Source organism: Pelmatolapia mariae, linkage group LG18 (genome assembly GCF_036321145.2).
Source record: "Pelmatolapia mariae isolate MD_Pm_ZW linkage group LG18, Pm_UMD_F_2, whole genome shotgun sequence".
NCBI lineage: Eukaryota > Metazoa > Chordata > Actinopteri > Cichliformes > Cichlidae > Pelmatolapia > Pelmatolapia mariae.
In genome coordinates, this window is record NC_086243.1 from 34,686,780 (window position 1) to 34,712,537 (window position 25,758).

At 44.4% G+C, this 25,758-nt stretch overlaps 2 protein-coding genes across 3 annotated transcripts; one reads left to right on the plus strand and one right to left on the minus strand.

Moving 5' to 3' along the window:
- The first annotated feature begins 4,892 nt into the window (after positions 1-4,892).
- On the plus strand, positions 4,893-10,958 carry LOC134616369 (zinc finger protein OZF-like). 2 transcript variants are annotated; one of them, XM_063461223.1, is made up of 3 exons: positions 4,893-5,134; positions 6,202-6,501; positions 8,850-10,958. In XM_063461223.1, the coding sequence occupies exons 1-3, from the start codon at positions 5,008-5,010 to the stop codon at positions 10,148-10,150; spliced, it is 1,728 nt and encodes a 575-aa protein (XP_063317293.1). In that variant the 5' UTR covers positions 4,893-5,007; the 3' UTR covers positions 10,151-10,958. The 2 variants fall into 2 exon arrangements, with proteins under 2 accessions (XP_063317293.1, XP_063317294.1); XM_063461224.1 differs by having other exon boundaries at positions 6,202-6,348.
- A 371-nt stretch (positions 10,959-11,329) lies between these two features.
- On the minus strand, positions 11,330-25,365 carry LOC134616397 (CYFIP-related Rac1 interactor B-like). The gene is made up of 11 exons (XM_063461265.1): positions 24,775-25,365; positions 17,792-17,865; positions 17,010-17,131; positions 15,512-15,617; positions 15,043-15,179; positions 14,870-14,947; positions 14,512-14,628; positions 13,885-13,964; positions 13,672-13,798; positions 13,431-13,501; positions 11,330-13,346 (listed from the first exon to the last, which is right to left on the minus strand). The coding sequence occupies exons 2-11, from the start codon at positions 17,862-17,864 to the stop codon at positions 13,277-13,279; spliced, it is 981 nt and encodes a 326-aa protein (XP_063317335.1). The 5' UTR covers position 17,865; positions 24,775-25,365; the 3' UTR covers positions 11,330-13,276.
- Positions 25,366-25,758: the final 393 nt, after the last annotated feature.

Sequence of the window (25,758 nt, forward strand, 5' to 3'; positions counted from 1 at the left end):
TTTATTTAATTACCATCTTTATAGTCAGTGCTAACAATGCTAACGAGCATTAGCATGCTTTCAGCTCAGATAACTCGGTGGTGGCCAAAGTGTTCAGGTTGAGGCCCAAAATCAATGAGTGATGCTGCAGTAATCACGTCCATCTTTTGTACACAGTACGTGCAAAAACGTTTTTATTTTTGCGATCTTTTCCTGTGAAGCTCTTTGGTTTTGTAGACCTCGCTGCTCTGGACCCACAGAACTACAGGAACAAAGGAGTGATGAGCAGGTGTTTGGTTTTTCTGTTGAACCTGAGAGATTTAATGAAAACTTCTTCATGCAGCAGAGTTTTGAATCCTGTTCTCCATTTGAAAGTGTTACTGGTGTGTTTTGCAGGAGGCACTGGTGAACTGTGGGCCAGTAACAGTTAGCTGTAAATTGTGAGTCACTGACAGAAACGAGGACATTAAGATGAAAAGAAAACAGTCGTGTTAGTGTTTGCAGTATCTTATCACACAGCTGCTGTCTGGTTAACCCACAAAAACTAAAAGTAACACTCCCCACCTGACAGATCGAACTGCTGAGCTGATAAGCCTTCACGTGTCCCTCTTTACCCACGATGCCGTGCGGCTTTATCACTCAAACAATGGAGCGGTTTCCTTTTTCACTCCAACATCAATCCCACCGACCTGCAGGAAGGAACTCCTAACATGGGCAGCAGGTGTGCTGTGTCACAGTGAAGTTTAATGAATGCACACGAGCGGTTACAGGGACAGAGATGGTTGTTGAATAAAATAAGATCTTCGAGTAGAAAGCTCAAGTTCCTCATGTTGTTGGAAATAGATTCGAGTTCTCTTACATGGAAAAACCAGCACATCACTTCCTTATTTCCTCACTTCAGCCCTTCCTTAATAACTAGAAGGATGCAGATCGGGATCCAAAAATAATTTGTTCATAGAAAGGAATCAAATCAGAATCCAGTGATAGTGACACCTCACAAGAACAAGGTCCTGGGTTTGAATCTTTCAGCCTGTTTGCAGGTTCTCTCCGGGTTCTCTCCAGGTTCTCTCTGGGTTCTCCGGCCTCCATAGTCCAAAGGTAAGTATGATTGGTTAACAGGTGTTTCCAATCTGGCCGCAGGTGTGAATCATTTTGTCTTTTGTTTTAACCCTGCAACCACCGGTCCAGGTGTACGTTACCTTTTACGTTACCTTTTATTAACAGACAAATACAGGTTACATGTTAACCACACAGATCATGCAAAGAACAAACAAACAGAAGAAAACTTACAACACAAACATCAGACTGTGGTTTAGACCAACTGTCAAATCAGATCTAATTTCATTAAAGTTAAACTTGATTCATCGTTTGGAGCCAAATCAACAGTAAGTCTTTGCATCCTGTTAAAGCAGAGTGCTAACATGGCTTGTTCACAGCTCCACGCTGTGTAAGCTGGAAATAAAATCATTCACACACACAGTGTTTTGAAGCAGGTGATCACCATTTGCCTGTTTTGTCCAGTACAACATCTGGCCCAGATGTTATGAAGTATCTGACTATATTTTTCCACTTCACTCCATCTAAAACACTAAATTTCCACTGCTTGTCATTTTTATTTTTCACGCCTCCACTGACATTACAAGTGTGCCTTACGTTTTCTATGTTGCTTTCATGTGGTTTGGCTCTTCCCACGGTTCGTGCAGATCCTGATATTGATGCTGTTTTGCATCTTTTTTGCAAAAATGGAGATTTTACAACAAAAGAGCAAAAAACGGAAAAATTCTTTCTGAGGGGAAGAATTCGAAGTGTGAATAGTCTGAAGTTTTTATTGGTTATGCGGATCATGACAGTTGAAAAGAAACGGTTCGATATGATTATTGATGATGTATCTGGTTTCTTAGATTCTACATGTTTTTAAAATACCTAAAATCATCACATTCCTGTAATAAAGATGAAGAGCGGGGATAACTGATGGAGACTGCAGCGACACGTTTCTGACTCCGCAGCAGTGGGAGCTGCTCCACCTGCGTGAGCGTTTTATTATCTGTGAGGCTGATAATACAAACCACTCTCGGGCTTATTTTTAACTGCCACAGCTGAAGGAAATCGTGCCTGATGTGATAATAATATTTGACCTAAAAGGAGTCAGGAAAGGGAAATATCTCCGAGGTTTGACTTTATCTCGGCTTCAGTGGAAAGTGAGATGACGTTACAGCCTCCATCTGCCCCTGCAGGCCACCGTGAACTGATCACAGATTTATTTTTCCATTTTAACTGTCATGAAGTTATTTTACAGGAAGTGACCACCATCTTCTGTCCCTGCACACAGAACCGGCCTGCAGCGTCGTGTCCAGGTTCCGTCGCACCTGAACGCACAGACCAGTCATCTTGTTGACTGCAGTAAACGTGCTTCATTTCTATCATTATTAAATTTAATCAGAGTTTCTATAGCTTTATGTTGTCATCTTTAAATTAAGCAGTAGTGGGTGTCTCCCACCTGACTCCCTCAGAGTCAGCTGACTGGTCGCCGTGGTGTCTCGTGGTTCTGGCGGTTAGAGGCCACAAAGAAACATTAACGAGCGTAAAAGTGCTCGAGTTTGGTTGTTTCATGTGTCAGAGCACTTGTTGATCCCTTCAGCAGGACATGGGAGTGCTCTCTCCTCCTCCTACACACGCTTGATAAAAAACTGTCTTTGATCTGCGATGAGACACGTCAAACACGCAGGAAGTCTTTCTTTCTGAAACACACACACGCTCACAACCTACGCACTTTATGCCGTCTAATCTTTACACTCTCACTATAAAGATAAGATTTCATTCAAATATCTCTGTCAAGATAACATGCATTCCTCTCCCGCCCACGTCCCTCTCTGAAGACATTAGCAGCAGTCTGAAATCCAGTAAGGCGTGAAAGTGCCCCCTACAGGCTGCACTGCTCATTACCGTAGCTGTAAACGACTCGTGATTAAACAGAATCAGGTCGAGCAGTTTGGAGACAGAGTTAGAGACACACTGAGACGGTTTGACATGTGCAGAGGAGGGACCGAGGATACACCGGACACAGGATGATGAAGATGGAGCTGCCAGTAGATACAGGCGCAAATATCAATAGTACCAGTACAGATACTGGTATCAGATCAATATCAGCACAAGAAGTTTCTTTCTTCTCAGTTCAGTATGGAGCCCACTGATTTATGTTAAACTTTTTTTCTTTTTAATGAAACAAAAACCTCAAACATGCACTGTGGAAAATATCTGACCCTTGACCCTGTTTTATTTAAAGCCTATGTCACATTCAGACTACAGCAGCTGATCCAAAGTGCTTTACAGACACATTTGCATTAAAAAAAAACATTTCCCAAAAATCCAGCCTCAATATCAGAAATCACAAATTGGTCATGATTCAGCTCAGACATCACGACACGCTGCTCTCCCCTACATACACTGCCTTTATAGGTTCAAAGTATTGGTTTTGTCCCTGTGTTTACTTGGTATTGGATTGATACTAAAATTTGCACAGCATGACCTGCCACACAGCTGGAGAAGGCAAAGACCTCAGAGGAGGGTCACAGAGGGGTGGTGCAGCAGAGGAGGAGGAGATGGAGACAGATTGTGTCGTAATCAGAGTTTTGTTTCGAGAAAACATGGTGTGAGTTCCAGCTGCAACATTTGTGTGTGTGTGTGTGTGTGTGTGTGTGTGTGTGTGTGTGTGTGTGTGTGTGTGTGTGTGTGTACGGGTTCGTACTATCCTGGTGGGGACCAAAATCTGACTTTTACTATCCTGGTGGGGACTTTCTGCACCGTGGGGACCAAAATCCAGGTCCCCTCGGGGTTGAAAGCAATTTTCACACTCAAAATGCGGTTTTACTGTCAGGGTTACAATTAGGTTATGGTTAGGTTTAGGGTAAGGGTTAGGGTTAGGCATTCATTTTTAATGGTTAGGGTTAGGGTAAGGGGCTAGGGAAAGCATTATGTCAATGGGATGTCCCCACGAGGATAGCAAACCAGACATGTGTGTGTGTGTGTGTGTGTGTGTGTGTACAGAATGTTTACAAACCTCGTCATCATTTTGTGGTCATTGTGGTTTGATATGACAAAAACATGTGGCTGGTTTGTTTTCTTGTGTGATTAAAATGTGTCAGTGTTGTTATGTTGCTCTACAAAACAGGTGTGTTGTGCTGACGGAGGTCTTCACCTCCTTTTAGCTGATCCTGTGCTCCTGCTCGCTCCCAGTGAAGAGCCTAAGGTCTCACTACCATCGTGTAAACCTTCTCTTTTACTCTTGTTGCTGTCCTTCTGCTGCAAGTCCCCCTTACACTCATCTCCACCTGCTCCACCCTGCCTGCACCCTCTTCTTCACCTCTCTGTCCATTGCTTTGAATATTTGACCCCAAGAATTTAAACTCATCCACCTTTACTAGCTCTGATCCTTACAGCATCACCGTTGCACTCGTCTCCCTCTCATTAACACACATCTTATGTCTGCTGTCTGTAAAAAGAAAGGAAGAGAGGTCCTTTTCCATCAGGAGAACAGCTATCAAACAGACGGACAGCAACCAAAGGAGGACACAGAGACTTTGGAACCAGCTGAGAAGTTTTAATCTATGAAACCAGCCTAAGGATTCTAAAAAACAAAGTCATATAAAAACTATACAGCGCTAACTAGCAGTCCACAGTATAACTCCTCCTCAACATCCCACACCAGTTCCATAAACGGAGCTTTAGTATTTTATATTTGGTTTGAAATCATAATATTTGAACACATATATAACATCTGTGTGGAGTGTAAAGCTGCTGTTGGGATTTTATTTCTAACACCGAGCAGTTGGGACTTCTGCTCCCTGTGGGGAAAAGGGCGGAACCAAAGTCCGACAGTATCACCGTCGGAACCTCAGAGTGTGACATCTGCCGGATGTAAACAATGAAAGCGTTAGCATCTAGCGTTAGCTTGAAGACCCGAGAACTAAAACCAGGAAAATGTTTCCGTGTTTGTATCTCTGATGGAATGTTTCAGCTGTTGGAGTAGAAATGTCCTCTCCTGAGTGCGCGACAGAGTTTAAGAAGGAGAGGATAACGGAAGCCGCAGAGGGAGAGCTGGATGAGCGCAGACTGCTGGACATCACCTGGAAACCCGACATAAAGCCGCACAGCACAGGTGAGTCTCACATGAAGCTGACTCATCCTCATCACAGCTCTGCGTTGGATTAAAGTCCAGGAAAACAGATACAAACGCCATGAGCTCATCTCACAGAGGTGAAGACACTTTCAGGGAAAAGTGATGTCAGCTGGACAAAGACAGCCGTGACAGGACATTTATTTAAGGAGAAACAGCATTCATGTTTTTAACAGTCTGTCTGATGTCATTCATTGTTGAGTTTGTCTGTGTGACGTGTGTTTATGTTTGCTTCAATCAGGATCTGTTCAGTTACAGAAACATTTGAGTCCCTGTGAGCTGGAACTTAAATTTCAGCTCTGCGGCTTTATTAGTTTATTATTGTCCATGATTGTCCACGTAAGCATGCGCAGTCAGAGGTCGATGGAGCGGAACAGGAACACGTGATGTTTTTATACAGCATGAAAATGTTATTGGGGGAGGCGGGTTACAAAGCAGCTTGCAGAGAAAGCAGTAAACCTTTACCATTTAAAGGCTTCAGTTCTGGCTCGTTGCAGCTGAAGTCATCAGATGTTTAGAACAGTTTCTGCTCAACCATCTCTTTGCCTTAAAAAAAGTTTGATACGGAGTTTGGACACCGAAAATAATTACTGGAAAATCTTTATTTTTGGGTTTGGGTTTTTTTCCACCCACTGTCAGGCCCTTTGTCCACACAAACATGAATATTCCGCTCACGCTGGTGTGGTTCACAGCCAAGTGTGACGCCACATCGCTGAGGTCACGGCTCTCGGCGTGCAGCGCCCTCTCCTGGTCAGGGTCGAGTAACTGCCTCTGCGTCAAGGAGCCGCAGCATTTTCTCAGTCGAGACCTGCTCTATTTTATTTTGCTTATTTGTTTTTTCTGTGTAACTGAACTCTGTTCTTTTGTCTAATTTTGAGATATTTAGCTTTGTCGTATTTTTTTCCAGTTATTACTGTTACTCATTGCCTTCTACAACAAATACATTTTCCATCGTTTATTCTAAGTGTTAGTACCTAAAATAAGAAATTGCTTTTATAATTATTTTAGATTAATTTATTACATTTTTAAAAATATTGTTGTGCCTCCAGACGTCCCACAGCAGCATGTCTGTAAGGAGGAGGAGGAGGAGGTTCTCCCTGAGCAGCAGCTCTGGAATCAGGAGAGGAGCTCCAGTCTGGACCAGGAGGAACCAGAACCTCCACAGATTAAAGAGGAAGAGGAGGAACTGTACAGAGGTCAGGAGGGAGAGCAGCTGGGACTGGAGGAGGAGACGGATACCTTCACACTGGTTTTGGAAAAAAATACCATGCAGTGTGAGGGAGACATCAGTCATCAGTGCAGACCATTGGATGTCATCTGGAAACCTGAAATCAAGTTACACAGAATAGGTGTGTGAAGCTGAGGTGGTCCTAATGAAGCAAGTGAGTCTTACATGTGTGTAGGAGCGCAGGGTGAGGAGTACAAATTAAGGCTACGTTCACACTGCAGGTCTTGATGCTCAGTTCCGATTTTTTAATCAAATCCGATTTTTTTGTCTGCTCGTTCACACTACAAATAAAATGTGACAGCAAACGCGCTCTAGTGTGAACCCTCAAAGCGGCCGCATGCGCAAAAGAAGACGTCACACACAACGCGCTCAGTTTAGACCCAGAGCAAACAATATTGTTTGACTGATGGCCCTTAATATTACGTTTCCCAATTTTGCTTTAAGTTATAAAGTTATTTTGTTATTTACATATGGCCTAATAATGGTCCTTATTGCTGTTTTAGAGGAGCGGTGCTTCAAAGGATAGTTGCAGATTTCTGTCAGAATCTGCAGATTATACAGTACAAATAAAATGTTCACGTTTCTCCAACGTTGTCTTCCCAACAGTTTCACGGGATGGCCAGGAAGCGTTCACGATGTCTTCTCTGGCGCTGATAATCGGCGTCTGTCTTGTGTTAGTGACGTAAAAGATGGATTTAGTGCGACATGACCATCAAACAGCAGTCGCTTTCTAAAACATCAGATATGTATCGGATTCAGGACCACATACGAAAGTGACTCAGATCGGATTTGAAAATATCGGATTTGTGCCGTTCACACTGTCAAAGCGTGATCAGATATGGGTCGCATAGGGTCAAAAAAGTTGGATTTGATGCGCTTTCGCCTGCAGCGTGAACGTAGCCTAAGAGTAGACCCTCCTAGCACATATAAGACACAGGACACACGGCTACAAGCAGAGACTGGACAAGATTTCAGCTTTTTTAAATCCAATATCAATTTTGCTTAGTTAATCAAAAAAGTCTTGTTTCAAATCTCTAGAAAACTTTATTCGGGAAAAATTAAAAGTTTAAATATAATATTTTTACTTTAAAAAATTTCTTTTGATTTGATATTGATTTACGTGCGTTTGCACAGTAATCTGACTGTAGCACACGTCACAGCTCCACATCCTGAAAGCTGCTTCACTTATTTCTCCACAAATGAACATTTTACTGTGAAAGTCCGCCTGCTGAAGTGGATCTGATGTTATCAGTTTATGGTTTGGTCCCTTTGGCTCTGACAGAGCCGCGTTACTGTGTGATGCTTCTTCTGCCTCATAAACAACAGATTCTATCACGACAGTGAAAAAAATGTGTGATGATGATTTTATGACAACATAGAAAATTCATTTCTATCCTTCTCTTACTGATGATCTGAGTCAAAGCAGGAATCAACTGTCACAAAGTGCCAGCAGCATCATTATAGTGTAATAATGGTGACACAGCATTATCTGCAGTGATGCAGCACAATATCAGCAGAGGCTGTTTTCAATGGAAATTTTAAGTAAAAGTATAAAATAAGTGCATAAAGCTTCAGTTTCACAGTAACTAAAGTACCTTAACCTGTGTAACTCTACAGAGCTTCACTGTTGTCACACAATCAAACTGAAACTGATTTTCTACCCAGATGTTGGGTCGAGCGAGCGCTCCAGCGACGCTCGGTGGAGCCGTGTGTTGCTGCTCTCTGCGACATGTCTGCGCTTGATGTTGGGAAGGGAAGACAGGGAATGTAAATACAGGATGATATGTCTGTGTCACTGATATGGTGACAGTTATCACATCAAAACCTGTACCGATATTATTTGATGATGTGGTGCAGGCAAAGCTGCGTCAGCCTGGTCTAATAACAGACCTCAGTGTGAGGAGCTGCAGTCACACTGAGACAGGACAAACTAACCAGACTGTAAATAACAGGAAACACTTTCACATTAAAAATAAATAAGTCAGTGATGGAAACACACGTTCTATGTTTTTAGCCTAATGTTTGGGTCTCTGTACAGTGAGGTGTCCAGTTTATCAGTACGTGCATCAGCAGACAGCTGAAGCCAGCGTCTCACTGTGATGTCACAGCTGGCTCAAGTTAGCGCATCTCTGATTTTAACATTTATAAACAGATAAATGTTTTTATCCTGATGTTACAAAACTCCTCAGGAGGTTGCAAGGAAGAATGAAATTCTGGAAAAATGATTCAAGGAGGTCAAATTAGGGCAAAACAAAATATTTTTATTAATACCTGGGAAAAAAAAGCAAAACCACTCCATGTACAAAAAGGCTCTCCTCACCCTGAGCTGAAGGACTCTGTCAGCCTTCAGCAGCTGTTTCTCAGGTGCATCCAAATAATCTGTGACATTTCATCTCTAATCAAAATTAGATTCTAGAATATTTTTACTTTTCCTGTAATCACACTACAAACCTTTCTGTGTCCCTCCAGACGTCCCACAGCAGCACGTCTGTAAAGAGGAGGTTCTCCCTGAGCAGCAGCTCTGTGACCAGGAGAGGAGCTCCAGTCTGGACCAGGAGGAACCAGAACCTCCACAGATTAAAGAGGAACAGAACGAACTGTGCAGCAGTCAGGAGGGAGAGCCGCTGGGACTGAAGGAGGAGACGGATACCTTTATGGTGACTCTTACTTACGGTGAAAGCGACCACAGTGAATCAGAACCAATCAGTGAGCAGCTCCTCTCTCACAGCTCTCAAGAAACTGAGAGCCGAGATCGGGAAGGGAGCGGGAATGTTGAGTCAGGGAAGAGGATCAAGCTAAGAGGGAAGAAACAGTTCAGAAACAGAGGTCACTGTGACAGTGATGTGGATAACTGCAACACTGTTGCAGGTAAAAAGCCGGTAAAATGCGCTTTCTGCGGAAAGGTTTTCAAACACAAGTCGCAGATGGAGCGACATCACAGGATCCACACGGGCGAGAGGCCGTACTCCTGCACAACGTGTGGGAAAGGGTTCAGCCAAAGCAGCAATCTGACCGTCCACATGAGAACGCACACCGGCGAGAAGCCGTACTCCTGCGAAACCTGCGGGAAACATTTCACCTGCAGCTACAGCTTGTTGGTCCACATGAGAATCCACACGGGTGAGAAGCCGTATTCCTGCGAGGCGTGCGGGAAGCATTTCAACAGTAGCTTCAACCTCAAAGTCCACATGAACACCCACGCGGGCGAGAGGCCGTATTCCTGCAAACTGTGCGAGAAAACCTTCAGTCAGCCGAGTAATCTGAACGTCCACATGAGAACTCACACAGGTGAGAAGCCATGCCTTTGTAACACTTGTGGGAAAAGATTCACAGACTTATCAGCGCTGAAAAACCACATGACCGTCCACACAGGGGAGAAACTTTATTCCTGCCAAACCTGTGGGAAAAGTCTCAGCTCTAGGAAAGGCCTGATGGTCCACATAAGAACCCACACAGGTGAGAGGCCGTACGTCTGCAACACCTGCGGGAAAAGGTTTACCGAACTGACGGCACTGAAGAAGCACGTGATGATCCACACGGGCGAGAAGCCGTACATCTGTAACACCTGTGGAAAAGGTTTCATCCAGAACATCCATTTGCTGTATCACATGCGGACACACACAGGTGAGAAGCCTTACTCCTGCAGCACCTGTGAGAAACGATTTAAAGACCCGTCCAAGCTGAAAATTCACACAAGGACTCACAGAGGTCGGAAACAAAGTCCGGAAGCACCTGTGGGGGAGAATTACCCGGCAGACCAGGCCCGATAAACGTCTTTGGATTTAAACGTCCGTGTGTGATGTGTGAGCTCGCCGTCACACAGAGAGCATCACAAACTGTACAGCAGGCGTGTGTGAGATATCCCACAGTAAGGCTGTTATTTACACCGCTGCCGTGAGCCTCTTTTATTCTGTTACCTGTGTTTATTCCACTGTTAAGGTTATTTTGCTGTGTTCTGTAGCTTTGCCTGTTAGGAGTCACCACATTTCAGTCTCCGTCACCTGCATGTTCTTGGCTCCTCCCACCTGGCAGGTCCACCTTTAACATTGTTGGGGTCGTTACTCCAAAAATCCAGTATGCTGCCTACACCTCCTCACTTATTTAAAAGTCCCTGAAGAAAGTCGCACTTTACATCATTGCTGCATTACTTAGAGACACCTGTGGTGCAAGCCTGCAGCTCTGTATGTGATACCACACCTCCAGTTACTCCACAGAGACATGTTTCAGCTCCTGTCTCCGTCCATCAGCTCGCTCGGAGCAAACAGCCCACCTGCTGCTGACGTGACACCGCTGCTGCTCACTAATCTTCACTCTTCTTTCCCAGAACTTCTCCTCTGGTCGCCTTTATTCCTCAGTACTTCCTGCGGCTCTGCTCCATGTTATCAATATGCTTTATAAGTTTATTTAGATCTCACCACAGCGTGCGGCCTGCAGTGAACGCTCAGTGTTTAGAAGCCGTGATATTCATGCAGAACGTCTTCATGTTTCCTGGGAACGTTTAAAATATGAAGGTTTTTATACGAGATTTGTTTCAGTGTTTGAGATCAGTGCATGACTTTAGCTGCAAGGAGTAAATGTCTGAATGTTTAATTCAAATATACACTTTAAACATTTTATTAAACTATTAAACTGTTTGGTGCAACGCGAAGTAATTTTTGTTGCTATAGTTACAGCATTCTCCTCCCTCCACCTCTGACGGAGCAAAATTAACGAGTTCTGTTTGAGAAAAAAACTTTTAATCAGGAGCAGGTTCGACTTTTCATTGGTTTACAGCTGGAGGCTGTCCCGACTTTAGAAGGACGTCGTCGTCCAGCGAACACAAAGGTCAAACTGCTGCTTAGTGCGCCCCCCTGTGGTCTGATGAGTGACCCTGAAACATTTGATTAGTTAACTGCTGTGTGGACGCTCCCACTCAGGACTTGATGATGACATGAGAGACAGATGCGTCATTCTTAAAAATGTAAAAAGTTTATTTTGCCAACACAGACATCATTTCAAACACTTAATGCCATACAGTCCCTGAAACGGCAGCGCTAACGTACAAAGCAAAACAAGAAGCTCAAAGTTTCCAGTCAGCCGGCCCAAAGTAAAGTCCTCCTCGGTTTCCCTCGTACCTCATCCTCCTCCTCATCCTCATCATCATCATCATCACAGTGGTTCTTTGGTTGGCTGATACCCGCTCTCAGCCCCTCCCCCCGACAGTTAAACTCTTCTGTGTTAGAGGATTTCAAACCTCAACAACGTTTCAGTCTAAGCTTAACAAATGAAAGATAAATTGAGCTGAGTGTAAAGAACATACATGAAACCACAGAGAACTATTTGAAACGGTGTGTTTGGTTAAACCAGGGGACCAAATGAGGAATTAAAGCTTTTCCACCAAAGAAACTTCAACGTACCATCAAATAATTAGAACAACTCAGCACAGTCATAACACAAGAAAATGAAAACACTGAAAAGGCCTCAGATTTACCATCAGACTGAAACATCTAACCTCAGCTCGATGAAACTCTTCTGTAATGTTTGAGATGGCTACATCAGCTTTGGCTGTGACGTTTTGTACAGCTGACCTCACCTCACTGCAGACATCAAACTACATTTCATTAAAGTTAAAAAATAAAAGTGTGAGTTCTGCAGAGCAGGACTCGACACACGGCCGTGGTGACGGGTTGGTTTTCCTGCATGTTGGTTTTGTTTGATAAAGATTTTGGAAACAACAACAGCAGCGGTTCAAGACCCTAAAAACATACTAATGCTCATTTTATAAATGTGAGGGGGAAAACATCCTCAGAAGAGGACAATAAAATCTGCCTCCAGGAGTGCGAAGGTTTTGTTCGACTACAGCTGACTGGCAGTGATGTCGAATTTCAGATGGTTTCCATAATGTTTGGATCTTGTTCCGCTGGTGAGAGGACTGGTGGAGAAAATAGATCCTCAAAATAACCACAGAGGGTTTTTTCTTTGAGGAACGACGGCCGAGGAGTTCAGATAAAAGCTGTCTTGGGTTCTTAAAAAAAATTATTGTGATGGAAAAGAGGCCGAAGTGGTGATTAAACCACCAAAACACTTAAACAGATGGAGACTGACTGATCTGTGCTGCTTTAAAGGCCGACCGAGCCGCATTCACGTCACTGAGCGTTACAGACGACCTGCTGAGCGCTCGCTCCGCAGGTTTGGAGATTTTAGTCGTGTGGTTGACTTTTTTAAACCCTCTGACATCGAACTGCTGCGACCTCACTTTTGATTGTTTCTGTTATATAAATGAGACCCAATCAGCTGCAGGCAGACCTCCAGGTTTTCCATGCGTCTGAAATTTTACCCACATGGCTGTCCATCATCATCATCATCTCCACTGGTGAACTTTCCTGTTTACTTCTGTTTCCTGCATTTACAACATGAAGTCTAAAAGGCCAGAGTGACACTCTCGGCCTGTTCACTGGCTTTTCTTACTTTCCTAGCTTCTTTGTAAACTTTGCTAATGACAGAGGTGTGGATGCGACATCATCAGGATGCTTTTAGGCTGGGCTGGAACAAACGCCTCTACCAGAGGGCGCTGATATGTTTTCTGCATGTGTGACTTTCTGTAAATTTGCAATAACCAGCAAAAGAGATTTAAGACATTAAGTCAGCTGTACTACTGCTAATGTCCACCAGGTGGCCTGTAAACCACACATGACGTGAATGCGACTCGAGTTCATATTTAACCAATTGTTCTTGGTTTATGTCCTTTTTTTCCCTTTTTAAAAAAATTTCTTAACAACAAAAACAGCTTTTTTTTTTCAAAATGACAGTTTAAAACAATAATCACAGAAATATTAGATAAAGGTTTGTTCAGTAGTTCTTTTGAAATTCGGACCAAACACTGTGACCTCCCTGCAGCCTTCCAGTTTCATGTCGGGTTAATTTTGCTGCAGCATGTTTTTGATCTGCTTGGAGGTAGTCTCATCGTTCAGATGTTTGGTCGTGTACCTGCAGGGGTGAAAGGGTGGAGCTCATTTAAAGCCTGTTTGGCTGTGCTGGTAGTTTTGATGTGTTTGTGCGGCGAGTACACACCTGAGAGCGTTCAGTAAACCCTCCACGCTGCTGGGCGGCTGCTCCTTCAGCACTCGGATGCACCCTTTCATCTGAAAAGCACCAAAAACCAAAAGTTGATTGATTGATCCCTGCAGTTTCATGCTCAGCAGATTCGTGGGAAATGACAACGGGGGTGATTTTCTTAAACTGTGAGGAGATCATTACAGAAGTGTGCAGGGTTATTTGTAAAATTTAAAAAAAGTTATGTGTGCTAACTTACATCTATATTGGAGGTCTTAACGAAGGCTCCAGCTGGGTGAACATGGTCGTACAGGATGATGACGCCGACCATCACACGGAGGCAGAATAACACGGTCTCCTCACTCGCAAAACGACTGCGATACTCCCTGCGCACAAACACACACAGTCATGAATCTGCTTGATGACAGAGAAACGATGATCGTGGTGTGTTCAGGGACACGTCAGGACTTACGGTGTGTCCAGCATCACTTTACACACGCTGGCCATCGTGCTCAGGCAGTCTGTCGTGTTTTCGATCGGCACCTCTGGATGCTGAGCGACAAAGATCAGACACAGAATCAGTTTATCAAACTGTGTTTTCACAGTCAGTGCTGAGGCTGCCCTCTGCTGGTGGGTTATAAAAATAAAGACCAGCATACAGTTCTGTATATTAAAAAAACTGTAAATAAAAAAGTCCTGAAGTACACAGACTGTATCTCATACTGAGCCTCTGTGCAGCTTTATTCTTCTGTTTTAGCTCCTCAGCCTTTAAGCCAGCTTTCACCTGATTGGCCGGCTGTTTGAACTGTTGTAGGTGGGTGGAGGCCTCAGTATGCACTCTCACCATATGACATCATGCAGATGAACTGTGTTGGGAGCAGTTTGCGTGCTCACAGGGATTGCAGCTCGTACACAGACCTCATTATTAGAGACTGAGATCATGTGTAATGTGAGCATCCAGGAACAGGAGACTCAGACAGGAAGTAAAGACAAGTTCCCTCAGGTAACATTTCAGGGCGGCACTGAAGGATGTAAAAAAACCTCCAGCAGTGAAGACATAAAAACCCTGAATCAGAAGTGAAAGTGTGCAGGAACTTACATCTGAGACAAACTTCGACGTGGCGTCGCTTAGCGTCTTCAGCATCGGCGTGGCGCTGGCGTAAAACAGAGACATCCGATTGGCCAGCTCGTTGTTGACTTCACTGCCTGCTTCAGACTGAAAAAGTGGCAGTTTGTAAGTTTATAAAGTGAATTTAAATAAATGTAGAAGTGAGATTTGTAAGTTTGCAGAGATCTGTGAGGTGAAGCCTCCGTTCTCTGAGACACTTACAGCCTGGGCTGCAGCCATCTTTTATATACAGGCCATCATTTTACAGCATTTATGTGATTTTTTATTCTCTTTCAATCATTGTGACATATTTTAGATTTTCAGATGCATTTTTGAGCTGTTTGCTTACAGACAGGTTGTTGATTCGCATGCGGCTGATGGTGCGGCGGTAGTAGCTGAAGTCATTCTGGATGGCGGGGTTGGTCATCTGCAGTAATCAGAAAAGGAGATGAAGAACATGAAGAGGAGGATGAGCAGTGAATAACTGAGATGAAGAGCAGAGGAGGAGGAGGGGGAGCGGACCTTGAGCTCGTCGAAGCGTAGCGTGAAGTGCAGGATGTGGGCGAACTGCCGGGCCAGAGCCTGCTTCTGCTCCAGGTGCTGCGTGGGAGTGGAGCTGGAGCTGGTGAGGACGTCCAGGAGACACTGCAGGCTGGTCTCTGCGGGGACGCGTTAGAAAGCACCTCTTTGATTTCAGGCCAAACAGAAACCTGAGCTCAGTGTGAAGCTGCAGTGAGACGTTAGCTGCTAACATCCCTGAAACGTTTCTGCGTCTGTGCGTGAGGAGTGAGTGTGTATACGAGTGTGTGTGTGTGTCTCTGTGTGAGGTTATGAAACCAAATACATACAGAGGAGCAGCACAAACAGAAAACGGTTATTAAAGAAGGTTATGCTTCTTCCTGCTCCTTTTGAACATTGTTATTTATTTATGTTTGTTTTGTTTGTAATATTTAAACATGCTGAAGCTGAAGCGGCCGTCTGTGGTTCTTACCGAGCTTCTGGGAGAACTCATAGAAGCTTTTGAGTTTTATGACCAGAGGAACGACAGCAGACCAGGCCTTCTCCTGCACGCCCTCCACACTGGGATTCTGGATCGCCTGCACACACACACACACACACACACACACACTGTTGTTATTGTTCTTTCCTGCACGTTTCTCTGCTTTTTCACGTTGGCTGTGACCCAATCAGCTGCTTCCTGTGTCACTGTTTGATGGAGCGGCTGTTTGCTGCAGTGACAGCGGCTCAGCCGATCGCCCTCTCGTGGACGGCTCTCGCCACTTCCTGCTGACGGCGTTTTTACATTCACGGCTCAGCGAGTGAAAAACACGCTCACACTGAAACATTTGTTCCTGTTTTCTCTCAGATCGCTGACAGCACAGTCTGGCTCATAAACGCAGAAACATTTTTCTTAATCATTACCTGAAATTACTCCGCTGTGTGGTTTTCATTCCTTTTACTTTTTAAACTTTCACTCTCATACTACAGACAGTTTTACAAAGATGTAAACAATAAAAACTGAACCTCCTTAAACCGGCGTCTTCTCATTGCTTCGTTTATGACGACTTTTTCTTGAATCGGATCGAATTACACTGATGTTTGTGGTCACTTTCATCATGTGACCTGTACAGATACGCTCTGCTTTATCAGAGGAAAGTAGAACTCAGAGTAGAGACCTCATCTTCCTCATAATGATCATATTTATAAGTTATATTCTCATAATTCAAATATCACAGATTCTCGGGCAGATCTGCGCCTGCCATCATCAAAGTTTGCCTTTATTGATCCTCGAGCTTCTCACACTGAAACATCTTTACACAGTCTGCATTTATCGACTTCTGTGACTCGTCACTACATCCATCCTGTAAACAGTCGACTATGAAGGATGAAAATACCAAACTAAGACTGTTCACGATCTTTTTCCTGCTGGAAAGTTAAACAAAGAGCTCCAGCAGACGGTGCGTTTACGTCCCGACGTCAGCAACTTTTATTTTGGAACTTTTTTCATGGAAGACTGGATTTGATAAAAATCTCAAACCCAGACCGAGTTTGTTTTCCTCCTCTGTTGAAGCTTCAGTGACGAGAAACAAAAAGCTGGCGTGTCCACGGTGGCGTGAGGAACCGGAGCGCTCGAAGAGCGACCCGTACAGGCCGGCGACGAAGTCATAAATGCTTCATGGAATCTGCACGCAGATTATTTTGGATGCATGTGAGATCACTGCGATATCCACAGGAAGTGGAAATCACACCAAATCTAAAAATACGTTTTCATGCCTTTGTGCTCTGAGCTCTCGCTCTTTCACCTGATATCCTTTTGCATCACGTTTCTTCTTCTATGACTTCTCACTGCTGGAAGTGAGAAATCTTTTTTCCTGCACGATAACAGGAAGAACACTGATGCCGTTTCCTGTGACATCACTCTCACGCACGGCGCTGTAATTATAACGGCCCGCACACATGCATGTCTTCGTCTGGGTGCTCAGTCTCACCTGTCGTATCTCTTCTCCTGCCCCTTTGTACGACTGCAGGTCCTCCAGGATGACCTGAGCCTCCGTCAGTACCTGGTTCACCTTCTCCCACACGTCCGTCTCCGACTGTGAGGGCTGAGCGTCTGAAACACAAGACGTGAGGGTCAAAGGTCGAACTGTCTCAGGTGGAGTTTGTTTTTATTTGAATGTTTCCTGACGTCACAGATCTGCACATGTGCGTCAGACTGTGGCGTTTGTTTCCTGCTTCTAGAACAGGCATCGCCGTAGCAACGCATCAAGTCATATTTAACCTGTTCACTAACCCAACCCTAACCTGCTGATCAGGTAAAGAACTCATTAATAAGATTTTTTATGTGTAAAAACATTTAATAGGAACATTTTTGTTGAACTTTGGCCTGAAAACAAAAAGCAGCACGTTGTTAATGTTGGTGACCACAAACCCAGACGGGGCAGTGAAACGCTGCATCAGGAACAATCAGCTTTGATTCTGAGTCACACAAATCACTCTGAGCTTTTCTACACAGTCTGAATCCTTCTTTCACTGAAGCCCCCCCACCCCCACACCCACCCTGACACGGTGACATAAAGAAACTCGAAAGCTTCATGTTGACAAAGACTTTCTGTATTTACTGTTTACTAAGTGAAAGGTGAGCTTAAAGAAAAGGTCTGGACAGCTTGACGTGAACACGGGTCTCCAAACCTGATGACAGGAATGTTCAATCAGTGTGTGTGTGTGTGTGTGTGTGTGTGTGTGTGTGTGTGTGTGTGTGTGTGTGTCTCACTCTCAAAGTCCAGGAAGAAGTTTCCACCGTTGTTGTCGATGTCTCTGGTTAATACCTTGATCAGGTTCCCCATGCTGTAACAACAATGACAGCGATGGTCAGCAAACAGATTCAGAGCTGCACACATGTGATTCACAGAGACGCAGCCGTGCTGCAGGATGATGAAACATTTAAACCGACACACTGAAGCATTCAAACACATCGACACAGGTATCAATGCATCACTGAGATTCTTTTCAAACAGCACACAGCTCACATAAAGCCAGTCTGTAACATGCTTCTAAGATCTTTAGCTTCATTTTCCATTTGGTGGCAAAGGAGCTCGCCAAGTGGCAGAAGAAGAAGAAGAGGTCAAAGCTACTGGATGCTGTGCTTCAAAAGTAAGTTTAAGAGTCCAACACTCTTTAACGTGAAACACTGACGATACCTGAGCCAAGCCAGGATATTGGTTCATATTTCACATTTCCACCTGTGGTTTTTCTGTGTTTGCAGGCCTGCGTTTCCTCAGTGCGTCGAGAGTTTCACGTTCTGTCTCTCAGACTCGGAGAGGAGCCCTCCGAACTCTGTCACACCCAATCTGGGATGAATCAGAGCTTCCATTATGAAACTGCTGGAGTTCTGGTGCAGCGTGTCCCTACCAGCTTGGCTTTATTTCACAGTTTTGTAATTTATGGGGTGTTCCACAATATCTGTCAGAGCTTATGAAACCTCCAGTATGGGGTAAGTAGAAAACTTAAGCACTGTTCAGCGCCTTTACCTGGAAACATAAACAGAAATCCTCCCAGCGTCTGAGAACTGACCCTTTAAATGGATCAGAGCTGCCTGAGTCACCAGATCAACACCAAACACAGAATGTGAGCACAGATTTAACAGTATGAGATCAGGATTTCTTCACGTCTCTTAGATGTAGTCAGACTTTTAATTGCTTGGAAGAAACACCGACAGAGAGCAGTGGGTGCATCTTCACCTATTATCAGAGATATCAGCTGGATGCTGCTATAGCCACAGCCTTTACATGCAGCACTAAATAAGAAGACAGAACAGGATACGTGCGTTTCATGGTCAGAATAAAGACACGATGTGTTTGCACAATCGAAACCACTCACTGTGCGCACACTCACTGTAACAGAGGTGAAAACACTGATTTCACAGTGAAAATTCAGCCTCACACATTAAAGACTGATGCTCAGCAGTCAGAGACGAGTCACAGAGGAAAACATGGCCGAACAAAAAGACGGTTAAATAAAGAAATGTAATTAAACCTCTTCGCGTACACCAGGTCACTGGTGAACCACTTCAGGTTGGGGTTAGCTAGAATTTTAGCCACATGCTAACCCTAAACCAAGAAAATAGAGCTGGTTATTCTTCAGATGAAGAGTCTAACAGACACTTTGGCCTCTGATGTCAGATTCCCACTTGGTTGTATGGAGATGTGAATGTGAACGTAGCCATAAACCTAAACCTGGTGGATGCTAACAGGTCTGTGCTAAAAGGAGCAGCTATGAAGATTAGCATCGATGCAAACATTCAGCAAAAGATAACTCTGGATGTTTGAGTCCACCAGGACTCAAGTATGAGTCCGGAACAATGATCTTTATCCAGAAGAAGAAGGACACATGGGCCGACCTCAATTCAATTCAGTTTTATTTATACAGCGCCAAATCACAACAACAGTCGCCTCAAGGAGCTTTATACTATAAGCTAGACCCTACAATAATACATACAGAGAAAACCCAACAATCATATGACCCCCTATGAGCAAGCACTTTGGCAACAGTGGGAAGAAAAAACTCCCTTTTAACAGGAAGAAACCTCCGGCAGAACCAGGCTCAGAGAGGGGCGGGGCCATCTGCTGCGACCGGTTGGGGTGAGAGAAGGAAGACAGGATAAAGACCTCAACATCACAGAGTCAGTCTGGATTACTTAAAGAGACACAAGGTCAGCCATAAACTGTATATACAAGATGTCCATGCCCACTGTGATTCACTGATTTCAGAGTCCATGGCATTAACAGTAATCAGCAGGTATCTGTGCGATGCACACGTGCAGTCTATGGATGCAGCCTGCCAACCAAGCTAGTTCACCTTAGCTTGACCCTCTCGTCCAAATATGGATACTCGGGGCTTCATTAAAACCACAGGGTAGCAGACAAAACATCACCGCTAAGGCTTCAAAATGTGAAATCCAACCAACAATGTCTAACGCCGGCCACATCCATCTTTTATTTACAGTCTCTCACTGAGACACAAGCTAACGTGGAGTGAAATCAGTTTTTACTCCACTGCTGCTGTTTTAAAGCAGGACATCAGTTTGTTTGTTCACTATACATCAGTCAGAGACTCCGGGACATGTTTTCTGTAATTTCAGTGTTTTTAATCGTCTCACATGTCAGACAGACCCAGCTGACAGGCAACATTCATGCTGAGCATTCAGATTTACTGCTGCTGAAGTCACACCACATGTGAAACAAGCTGCAGGTTTTGGTTCTCTATTCAGATGAACCTCGGTTCTGATGTTCTTGTCCAGGAGCCACAGCCTCACTGGCTGCTGTAGTTTTTAGTTTGAGTATCTGCAGAGCTGCTGCATTATTTCACTGCTGTTCCTAATAAAGTGTCTGGTGAGTGCATGTCTCCATTAGGTGGAAGTGGAACCTAAATTTTACCTCAGAGGAAACACGACAAACGGACAGTGGGTGACACAGAGTGGCTTTTATTGGAGAAACGGTGCGTTTGTGTGAAATCTGCTGCAGAGGAAACTGAAGCTTTCTGTCAGAGTTTAAGTTTCAGCTGCAAACCAATTCAAACTGAAAGAAAACGTTTGCTTGCGTTGCGTTTGCGGCCTGCAAGCTGAACTGGAAGCAGCGCCTGCTTGTTGAAAACAGTCAAAAGAGGAAGTGATGAAGTCTCTGAAAGTTTGGCCTAAATTTAAAAACAGAGGAAGTAACGCAGACCGAGCAGCTCGGGTCAGGTAAGAAAGACACTTGGTGAAAATAAGAAGTCCAAGCTGCACCGATAAGAGATAACCAAACCAAAACATCTATTCTGAGTTTGTCTCCTTCTGACGACGACGACAGAAAACCTCTCGATGTTTCACCAAGCTCACATTTAGCTGCAGAGGAAGTTTCCACAGCGCTCACATGAAACACTGAGCATTTACGTGAACTGCTCCACTAATCCTCGGCGATTTCCTCTTTATCTACAGCACAGCTTCAGTCACTTAAAGCCTGCCCGTGTGCAAAGTTCAAGTTCATTTCAGCACATTCTCGCAAACGTTCTCTGCAATCCCCTCTTATTATAACACCTTTGAAGCCGTCTCCTGAGCTACAAGTCTGACAGAGCACGAAGCAGCCAGGAAGCCGACACACGAGAAAAACCTCACCTACACTGATGTGCTAAACGTCACATTCTCACTGAAGTCTTCCTTAGAGTCCCAGCTGGTAAATGTACTGATCTGCTGACAGACCGACCAGAATAATACACGTGATACATTTATAAAAGTCTTTTCTTTATTTATCCTCAATCTGAGTCTGCTGCTGTGTTAATCTCTGAGAATATTCACAAGCTATAAAGATATCCTCAATCATGTGTTATGTTGTGCAGAAATAAATGAGATGTCAGAGTGTGAAGCTGCTTCTCTCTGCTTGGTGTCAAACTAAAGTTCCTCTTATGCTGAATGAGCTGTGGTGGGTATCAGTGATTAAGTTGAATATAAAAACCAGTCAGAGGTCCTGTTTTACTTCTTTAAAGTGCTAATAACGGAGTTTTCTGTTGGGTGTTTGGTCAGTTGGGAGCTAAGTGGGTGTTTAAAGCAGCTGAGCTAAAATTAACGAATCTTCCCCTCCATTAATAACTAACCCGCTGAAATGTGATGTTGTTTTAAGGAACATGTGGTTTGCAGAAAATTCTTTATGAGGAACCGTTCATCCCGACAGTTTGAAGCAGATTCGTTAGAAATGAGTGTGCGCTTCATTTTCCCCACCAGGTCTTTACTTCAGACTCATAACAGAGAGAGCAGGAAACTGAACCTGTGATGTGGGGGGACATCACTTTCTTTCAACCAACCACCAGCGCGGACGAGTCGCCGCCCAAACAAGCTGGACAGGGCGTGCCTACTGCAAGTACTGTATATAAAAGATGGAGGGTGGCGTTCTGAGTGTTGCTAATTAGTGCATCCAACCAAATCTGATTAAGATCCTACACTCAGCAACACCGAAGCTCAGACTTAGTTTTCTCTCAGTGCATTAACCTCACTGCACTTATATTAGTGGTCAGATAATCTCACTAAAAAGCCTCCCACAGCACAAACACAGTCCAGAGGTGAAGTTCAGGAACTCCGGTTAGCTGAGGTGAAGCTAAGTTTTGGTATCAGGCTGTAAAGTTTTAACATGAGAGCCTCACTGCTGGAGCCTCCAGTGGACGTTAGAGGAATTGCGGCATGTGGCATAGAAGAACCAGTCAACGGAAAACAAAACTTGACATTAAGACGTTCCAAACTGACACGCTTCACAAAATTAGCAGCTTGACCCTGATGTAGACTTTGGTACTCCTGCACAGGTTTCATTTTCTGAGCGCCAAGTCTGTTTGGAGCAGGTGAATAAAACTAACACGGGGCCAAAAAAGCTCAAACTCTGAGAGAAACCTTTTCAGAGCATGTGGATGTGAACCACAAACAGCGAGACTGTTGGATGTTAGAGGATGAAGGAGCTATACAAGGATGGAGGTCATTGCAAATGCAATGACATGGCTGTGGCACAGAGGCTGTTTGTGCTGATGTGAGGACAGTCTGAGGCTCTGGTTTGGCCTGAGGTACCAAAAACACTCTTTTACAGATTTTACATGTTTACCATCAGAGAAAAGCATCAAATCCTTGAATCCTGACATTCAACGAGTTAAACTGGCCGGTGCTTCGCAGAAAATGTTTTTCTCCTGAAAGCTTCAAGACTAATTTACGCTGTGCTGATAGTACCACTGTGTCACAGTACAGGCTGCGAATACTTCATAAAACAGCAAAAGACAACGAGTGAACAGTAAAAAGCATTTCTAGAGCCTCACATGTACTCGAGCATATTACTGCCTGCATTTATCTGTCAGTGCTCTGCCATCATCAGTCTGTGCGGCGGCCACACCGAGCTGTGATCACCTGTCGGTGACACTCAGCTGACATGAAGCAGAGGAGAGCAGAAATATTCAGGCAGAAGAGAGCGAAATGACGACGACTCAAATGTCAAAGCATTTGCAATAAAACGCATCTGAGGTCTCAAACGTTCAGCGTCGCTGTGCACAAACTTATTTTTGCTTGGTGGTGATTCTAATTATACTTAAGTGAAACAGCTCAAACTTCCTCCAAACTCTGCTGATGTGCACATAAACCAGATTGTTCTGGTTAAAAATGTAGTTGTTTCTGTTTGCTGCATTAGATGCGCCTCACTGTTGGAGATTTGATCCAACATTCACTGTAAGATGGCTTCATTTCAAACAAATAACTCAGAAAACATCATCTTACCCGTTAGCTTAAAGCAGGCGAGTCACACCAGCTGGTTTATTCACAGTGTGCAGAACTGAAGTGAGTTAAAAGATATTCCAAAATAAAAGAGCTCTGCTTCAGACTACTTTAGTTTGGCACATTTTGAAATAAAATGTGCTGACCTGTGAGTTACGTCGACTTAATGTAAAGAACAACGGCAAAAGAGCTCTGAGTTAAACACTTTACACTAAATAAAGGCTGAGTTTGTGTCTCCTCTCAGGATCGAGCGGGACGTCAGTCTGTAAGGTGAAGGTGTTAACCACTGGACCACAGAGGCACGACAAATCATGTCTAAATATTAGAAACTGGCATCAACTAATGCACGTCACATCACCTAAAACCAAACGCTGAAAAGTTGGCTTTACTTAAAACATCAGTAATGTCAGCGTCATTGAATCATAGTTACTTATATTTACTTAAGTACTTAAGGGTCAAAAGTTACATCTGCTTAATATAGTATCAGTTAATATGACTTTCATTTTTACAGCTAATGAAGAAACTCAAACACTGAATACAAGTAAACCTCAAACATTTGTATATTTTAAGTTTAAAGCGGTTTATTAAACTTTATTTCAGGACATTTTCTAATAAAATAAACTCACTGCCTCAAAAACTGACTGACGGTCACTTTTAGAGGAGCAAGTTATACTAACAGGTTAGTAAATTTAGGAGAACATAAGTTAAAGCACATCAGCTGGGACACTTTACACAGAGTTTATATCGTTTTATAAACTGCAGCTGGTGTTTTGGTGAAGATTAGTGGATTAAACGTGTCTGCTGTTTGATGATTGTCAGATTTTACGCCCACGTTTGATAAATGAAGCTCAAACACAGCTTTAAACAGTTAAAGAGTTTAACTGGATTCCATCAGGATCCATAAACAGTGATGTGCAGCTGAAAGTGAGCTGCTGTGCAGTAAACACGGAGTCGGCCATGATGATGCTGTGACAGTTTCACTCATCAATGCGCGCTTCTCCTTTCTCCTCCGCACTTTTAGCGGAGACTCTGCTCCTCTTTCCGGGAGTCTCGGAACTGTGAGCCCGCTTCAGGAGCTTCGTCTGCTGCGTTAAACTTTGATCACAGAGCTCCTCGCGCCGCCCGACAGAAGGGCTGACCGGAAGCAGCGCGTGCCAGCGGCTCCGGCTCTGTCTGCGTAAAAACGCGTAACCGAGCGGTTCGTTACCCGCGGCACACACACGCCGCTTCGCCCGGAGCGCCACGGAGCTCCAGCTTGGCGCGGAGGCGGATTTGAGCCGTGATCCGCGGGCAGAGGCGCTGCGGCTGCAGGAGAAGGAACTTTAAACCCTGCGGAGTTTTTCTCGGAGTCTGCGGATTGCAGGACTTGACATGTCTGATCTGAGACCAGGATCCACCCAGAGCACTGATCGCCCCCCTCCTCCCTGCAAATCCACCACCACCCTCCCTCTCCCCACAACACGGCCCCCCTCCGCCCTCCTCACCTTCACTGATAGCTGATCGATAGGTGCGGATCGATGCCGTGCGTCCGGGCTCCGGTGTGTCCGCGGTGGTCCAGGTGTCTCCCGGCGGTCCGCCTCCTCTACATGCTGCGCGAGTGTGAACCCGGAAAACAACCGCGCGGCGCTCCGTTAACTATAAAAGGAGTGATTTCCTCAGGAGGAACTGAGCGAGCAGCCAATCAGCGACCGTGACGGCAGCAACTGCAGCTGCAACCTCACGGTCGACCGACGGAGGCAACCCGAGCTCCGGTGCAACTAAAACACGAAAGCAGAGCCTCGAGGCACGAGTCTGCGCACTGCTGCAGTCTCACAAACACCAAGCATCACCAGAAAGTAGCTCCACAGGTTTTATATCACAACCATCGTCACGGAGACGTCACAGCGTTATAACAACTCCAGGCTGTCAGAAGAAATCATAAAAAAACATTGTTTCCATCAGCCGCGTGTTTGTGTCTCTGCTGCGCACACGAAACAGTCTGCATCCATAACTCCACAAAACTTATAAAACACACAGTAACTACAGACTCATTTATGACATCATGTGTTCTCTGTGCTCTGATTGGTGCATTCTTGGTCAGTATTTTATTATTTTATTCTATTTGATCTTATTTTATTCCATTGTTTTTCTTCATCCTTGCTGCTCTCAACTTTGAACTGTCCACTTCCCACGTGTGGGACTAATAAAGGTTTATCTTGTCTCAATAAGAAGTCTCATTTACAATATCACAGCTCACAGCTGTCCTGAATATAAGCAGGCAGGAAGACGCTGACGCTTCAAAAAAGTGGACAGATTTCGACTGACTTTTCGGTGTGTTTGAATCTTTAAGGTGTGTTCATAGCCTGACCACGGATCCACGGAGCATAAACAGAGATGAAACGTGAGAAAGAACAAGTTACAGAAAGTCTAAAGAAACGATATAAACTATAAGTTCACAGCGTGGAGGTCTTGGTTGGTGGTGTCTGTGT